Consider the following 6,985-nt stretch of genomic DNA (forward strand, 5'->3'; position numbering starts at 1 on the left):
CTGTTCATCTGTAGATAGACTTTACTGCTGGAGTCATCTCTGGAGATGGTGAATCTCCCCTGAACTGACTGGGAGTAGTAGATGTTGCCACTGTTATAAATAGCAGCGATCCACTCCAGTCATTTTCCAGGAGCCTGTCTGATCCAGTGCATCCAGTAGCTGCTGAATGTGAATCCAGAGGCTGTACAGGTCAGTCTGTGGGATTCTCCAGGTCTTTTAATCGCTGGTTCAGATTCTGTCAGAGTCTGACCATCAACACCTGTCAAGATATAAAAATACATCATGAGAAATATGTCAGTTACACAAATAAGAACTATGTCAACTCAACATCAGTGTAAATGTTGACCTGTCCAGCAGCAGATGGTTAAAAGCAGCAGTCCTGTCCTATAGTCCATCATGTTAAACTGTGTGTCCACTGTCCTCTGTCCTCCTCTCTGCAGTCAGATAAGTAGAGGTGGAAGACATCTGAGTTTTGCATTGACTCCTCCTCACTAGAAGGAGTGAAGCTGATTTGTCTGGTAACTTTACTTTATTTGTCCCTCAGTTTTGGACCTCAGAGGACAGATTAAACAGTGTCGTCTTTTCAGTCTCTCCTCAAAACTTTATTTTCATCTCCTTACTGACTGTATTTAAAAAATCATCTCACTACGTCTCTTACAACTTTGTGTTTCACGTTATTTTACTTTATATCATTATTATCATTATTATTATTATTATTATTATTATTATTATTATTATTATTAGTAGTATTCCCTGTAAGCAGCAGCAGATGAGAGTTCATGGAGTGATCATATGCTCCAAACAAGTCAACTCTTTTCTGTCTCTCCTTTCTGATGTAAAATCTGTAAACTAATCAGAACCATAAAAGTCCGACTGACTGATCATCTCAGGTGTGATTGATGTCATTTAGGTTAAAGGTTAGAAGTCCATCAGAGTCTTGGTGTCTTTGAGGAAAACATTATTTATAGGTTTCTTTGAGATAATCAACTTTTAAAAACGTATCTAGTTTAGGGTGGACTGAAGTTACCGTTTAACTTTCTAAATATATAAATGCTCCTTTTTTATCGCTGTAAAATGTGTTGATTTCAGAATTTGGGGGATTTTATGTATTTTTCATGACAACAAAAATATTGGTGTTAAATCTGTAAATCACATGGAAGCTTTCTGTTTAAAATGTTAACAAGACGTATGTTTTTTTAATGATCTTGATGCATGTGCTTATTAAGACATGTGGACCCAGTTTCACCACACTAACACAGAGAATTTAATCAACAGTATTACAAAATAAAGTGATGCTGAGATAACAGAGTGTTCCCAGTGGTGGTGGTAAATAGAGGAAGTAGTTTTTGTATGACTCTCCTATTATCGTCTCTCACTGTGTGTCTCTGGCACAGTAATACACAGCTGAGTCTTCAGGCTGCACGTTCTGTCCGTTTAGAGTCACTGTGTTGCTGGAAGAGTCTAAACTGATACTGAACTTGTTCTTCAGTGAATCTTTGTAGTATGTGGTTGAACCAACTCCGCTTCCGATCCACTCCAGTCCTTTCCCTGCAGGCTGTCTGATCCAAGCTGTCCAGTAGCTGCTAACAGAATAAGAGACCTGACAGGTGATGGTCAGACGTTGACCTGGCTGCACAGTCACAGAGGCTGGCTGAGTCAACGTTTCACCCTTCACACCTGTGGAGGAGAACATGTTGAACAGTGAATCAGTGTAATAACGGTGTACAGTCGGTGTGCTGTGATCATACTGTCAGTGTTTCTGCCTCAGTGAGACTCACAGGATCCAGCAGCCAGCAGCAGCAGCAGCAGCAGAGCTACAGACAACATGGTTGGTGTTGAAGTGATGGGAGCTTCTCTTCTTCTGCTGCAGCTGACAGCATGATATCAAGTCTTTATGGCAGACTGTGAGGAAGTTCACTTTGCATAGAGAACGACACCGCCAGGCTATAAAAGAAGGGTGGACTGTCCTGGCACAAGCAGTCAAACATTTGGAATTATTTATTTTGACACATATGAAAGAAGATGTATTATTTTTCTTTATTTTTTGTATATTATTTTTATTGACAATTTTTGATGACAACATATAAACGAAATAGAATCAAAACCCATAACCCGACCTAAAAATCCACACACCTGCAGACATTTACACCTGAGGAGGAGTGGTACAAATAATATGATATCATAATATATAAAAGAGAATATTATCTAAACCGTGTGTCAAGGACAACAATAGTGGATGTGTAGTGTTTACCACGCTGGATTTAACATGTGAGGGTGCAGGTCGTATCCATGACGACCCTCCTACGTTTTATGATTTCTGAGGTTTGTTTTGGTTGACGGATACGGAACGGATATGACGTCACGTTACTCAGACTACCACAATAAAAGCGGTAACTTCCTTCTACCTCCACATAGACTCAAATGATCAGCTGACTAAAGTTTATCCAAATGAACCGATAACTCAGCTTTTAACTTTTATTTCTTAAATATACTGTATTATGTGTTTACTATGTATATAATTTCAAACAATTATCAGATTCATGATTCACTTCACTCTCCACATCTGTTAGACAGTTTAAACACAACTGTAATTATTTAATGACTATATTATTATACATTCTTTAAGATGAAAAAATGTTTTAAATAAAGTATTAACCTCCATACGTGATATAGGTAGGAGTCAAATAAATTCACTTTGTAAACAATAAAGTTAAATGCTGTTATCAGTAATGTGTGAAGTTGAAGACATGTGGACCCAGTTTCACCACACTAATACAGAGAATTTAATCAACAGTATTACAAAAATAAAGTGATGCTGAGATAACAGAGTGTTCCCAGTGGTGGTGGTAAATAGAGGAAGTAGTTTTTGTATGACTCTCCTATTATCGTCTCTCACTGTGTGTCTCTGGCACAGTAATACACTGCTGTGTCCTCGGTCTTCAGACTGTTCATCTGCAGATACAGCTGCTGTCTGTTGTTGTCTCTGGAGACGGTGAACCGGCCCTGAACTGACTGGGAGTAGTATTTGCCGCTGCCACCACCACTACTGATAGCAGCGATCCACTCCAGTCCTTTTCCAGGAGCCTGTCTGATCCAGTGCATATAGTAGCTGCTGAATGTGAATCCAGAGGTTGTACAGGTCAGTCTGTGGGATTCTCCAGGTCTTTTAATCACTGGTTCAGATTCTGTCAGAGTCTGACCATCAACACCTGTCAAGATATAAAAATACATCATGAGAAATATGTAAGTTACACAAATAAAAACTATGTCAACTCCACATCAGTGTAAATGTTGACCTGTCCAGCAGCAGATGGTTAAAAGCAGCAGTCCTGTCCTATAGTCCATCATGTTAAACTGTGTGTCCACTGTCCTCTGTCCTCCTCTCTGCAGTCAGATAAGTAGAGGTGGAAGACATCTGAGTTTTGCATTGACTCCTCCTCACAGGGAGGACTCAGCTGATCTCAGATTTCGTTGTTTTCCATAAACTAAGTAGTGGGATCATGTAGAGGCCTGAGAAAGGACATGTGGGGAACTCCACATGTGATTTTGATCACTCAAATGTGTAATTGCTGAATGACACCAGTTGTTACCCAGTTCTACAGTCTGTTAGAGGATGTGAATGTGATTACTATTTAAAACAAAACTGCTGTTATCTTTTACAAACCAACACAGAGGAAAGAAAACCACATGTAGACATCAACAGTCTCAATAAAACTGAGACTCAGTCAGTTATTCAGCATCACATTGTTGATAAAAAACAAACAGGAAGTCAAACACCACAAAATCACCTGCAGCTCATCTAGTGGCGTTGTTATACTGCTCTTTACTGCCATCATATTTAAGGTCTCCTACTGCCCCCTGTTGGTCTTTGTAAGAATACATTCTTTAAGGTTTTTGTACAGCTTCTCTGGTAACTTTAACCAGTGTGTGTCTCTGGCACAGTAATACACAGCAGAGTCTTCAGGCTGCACGTTCTGTCCGTTTAGAGTCACTGTGTTGCTGGAAGAGTCTAAACTGATACTGAACTTGTTCTTCAGTGAATCTTTGACATTTGATGTTGAACCAGCTCCGCTTCCGATCCACTCCAGTCCTTTCCCTGCAGGCTGTCTGATCCAAGCTGTCCAGTAGCTGCTGAGAGTATAAGAGACCTGACAGGTGATGGTCAGACGTTGACCTGGCTGCACAGTCACAGAGGCTGGCTGAGTCAACGTTTCACCCTTCACACCTGTTAAAAAACAAGAACATGCTTTTTATCACAAAAATATCAAGTTGTACTGTAAAAGAAGAAGTGTTGACAGATCCAGAGAGACTTACATCCAGCTGCCAACAGCAGCAGCAGAGCTCCAGAGAACATGGTTGATGTTGAAGCTGACGTGCTGTGAACTCCTCTGACAGCCTGATGTGATGTTTTATAGCTGAAGCTCACTGAGTTTGCATATATAGAATCAAACATATATGAAGCATCAATGTTGGTCTAACTGGAGCCAATAGAAGAGTCTGCTGGTGTACGATTTATTATTTTAATAAAATACAAATTCAATTAGTATAAATAACATAAATATGTGTTTGTATTTGTTACATTTTGTTTTACAAAGTTAAGAACACAATGTTTAAGTCCAGCCTGATGTTTCCTTACACATTAAAGAATGATCCCGGTCACGTCCACACAGTGAGGCATACAGTTTATTAATTAAACACTGGTATCAGATCAGTACTCGGTATCGGCCGATACCCAAAGCCCAGGTATCTCTATCGGTATCAGGACTGAAAAGGTTGGATCGGTGCGTCTCTATCAGCAGTCCTAAATAATGTAGAGAACATTAAACAAGGTAAGAGTCGACAGCCATGTGAGGCTGTTCTTCAGCACAGCGGTGCTTTGAGTTCAATGCTAACATGCTCCCAATAATAATGTTAATATACTGATATTTAGCAGGTAGAACATTTAACATGTTCACAATAAACAGTAAATTATATTAATAGAATATTGTTTTTTCTTTTTCTATCTCTTTGCATCAAAAGAAGCAATTAGTTCTTTTTCATCTTCTCTCAGCATCAACATACAAGAACTCAGGGATAAAACATTTGGTACAAGAGTTTGAAGTTGAACACAGACGGATTTTTAAAGTAAAGTAACTGCTTGTGACTTTCTTTCTATCTGACATTGTCAACATGTGTGTGTGGTTGAGTCTGGCTGGTTGCTGAGTATTTGTACAGGTCTATTGGTGGTTTGTATCACTGTGGAGTAACGTACACAGTAATACACAGCTGTGTCCTCAGGCTGCACGTTCTGTCCGTTTAGAGTCACTGTTCCAGCTGAAGTGTCTCTGCTGTAGCTGAACTTGTTCTTCAGAGCATTATTTTGATAAAGGCCACCTGTTCCCCACTGATGGGAAATCCAGTCCATTGGTTTTCCTTCACACTGTCTGATCCAACCGGTTGCATAGCTGTTATCAGTCAGAGAATAACCAGAGACCTGACAGGTGATGGTCAAAGACTGTCCAGGCTGCACAACCATTGAGTCTGGCTGGATGAGATCAATACTGTTCACACCTGTGGAAACACAAATCAACATTATCTCCATCATTCATCTGACTATTCAGTGTTTCTAATGTGTTTATTAGTGTGAATCCAGTGAAAGCTCCTCACAGGATCCAGCTGCCAGCAGCAGTATCAGAGCTCCAGAGAACATGGTTGATGTTGAAGCTGAGCTGATGGAGCTCTTCTGTCTCTCACTGACACTCACTCACTTCTTTAGAAGTCACCTTCATTTGCATATTGTTGAATCATCTTTTAAATGTCATTTGAATCAGTTGAAGGTGTAAACAGTGTGTCTTCTCTAGAGACCAGAGAGAAATCAGTTTTTATTTAAAGTACATATTTTTATGAAAGATCTTATATGGACTTAAATGTCACCATCTAGAGGGTTAATTTAGTAAACTTGTAGCGCTGCTTTGATTTGATTTAATGTAAAGATATGTTTTAAAACTCTGGAAGTTAGTGAGTTAATGTCTAAAAACAGAATATTGTAAAGTTTTCATCACACTAAGGTTGTCTTCTTATAAATGCAGGCGTTGCTGTGAGTCACGATAAACTGTCCCAACCATAGACTGAATATAAGAAGTGGACGTAGTCACCATGACGTCACCCATTGGTTAGTGGACTACGGTTTTGAAGCCTCGAGTTTGACATTTTGGCCGTCGCAATCTTGGTTTTTGGCCGTCGCCGTCTTGGTTGTAAACCAGTTAACTTTCTAAATATATAAATGATCCTTTTTTACCGCTGTAAAATGTGTTAATATCAGAATTTTTCATGAAAAAAGAAAATTGGTATAAAATCTGTAAATCACATGGAAGCTTTCTGTTTTAACATGTTAACAAAATGTTTGTTTTTTTAATGATCTTCATGCATGTGCTTATTAAGACATGTGGACCCAGTTTCACCACACTAACACAGACAATTTAATCAACAGTATTACAAAATAAAGTGATGCTGAGATAACAGAGTGTTCCCAGTGGTGGTGGTAAATAGAGGAAGTAGTTTTTGTATGACTCTCCTATTATCGTCTCTCACTGTGTGTCTCTGGCACAGTAATACACTGCAGAGTCTTCAGGCTGCACGTTCTGTCCGTTTAGAGTCACTGTCTTGCTGGAAGAGGCTAAGTCGATACTGAACTTGTTCTTCAGTGAATCTTTGTAGTATGAAGCTGCAGTATATTTCATTCCGATCCACTCCAGTCCTTTCCCTGCAGGCTGTCTGATCCAAGCTGTCCAGGAGCCAAGAGTATAAGAGACCTGACAGGTGATGGTCAGACGTTGACCTGGCTGCACAGTCACAGAGGCTGGCTGAGTCAACGTTTCACCCTTCACACCTGTTAAAAAAACAAGAACATGTTTTTTATCACAAAAATATCAAGTTGTACTGTAAAAGAAGAAGTGTTGACAGATCCAGAGAGACTCACATCCAGCTGCCAACAGCAGCAGCAGAG

At 39.6% G+C, this 6,985-nt stretch overlaps 1 gene segment (V, D, J or C); it reads right to left on the minus strand.

Moving 5' to 3' along the window:
• Positions 1 to 1,372: 1,372 nt before the first annotated feature.
• On the minus strand, positions 1,373 to 5,689 carry LOC141781465 (immunoglobulin heavy variable 3-23-like). The segment is given in 3 exon segments: positions 1,373 to 1,569; positions 5,434 to 5,550; positions 5,647 to 5,689. Coding segments are annotated over 3 exon segments (357 nt in total).
• Positions 5,690 to 6,985: the final 1,296 nt, after the last annotated feature.

This window comes from Sebastes fasciatus, chromosome 13 (genome assembly GCF_043250625.1).
Source record: "Sebastes fasciatus isolate fSebFas1 chromosome 13, fSebFas1.pri, whole genome shotgun sequence".
NCBI lineage: Eukaryota > Metazoa > Chordata > Actinopteri > Perciformes > Sebastidae > Sebastes > Sebastes fasciatus.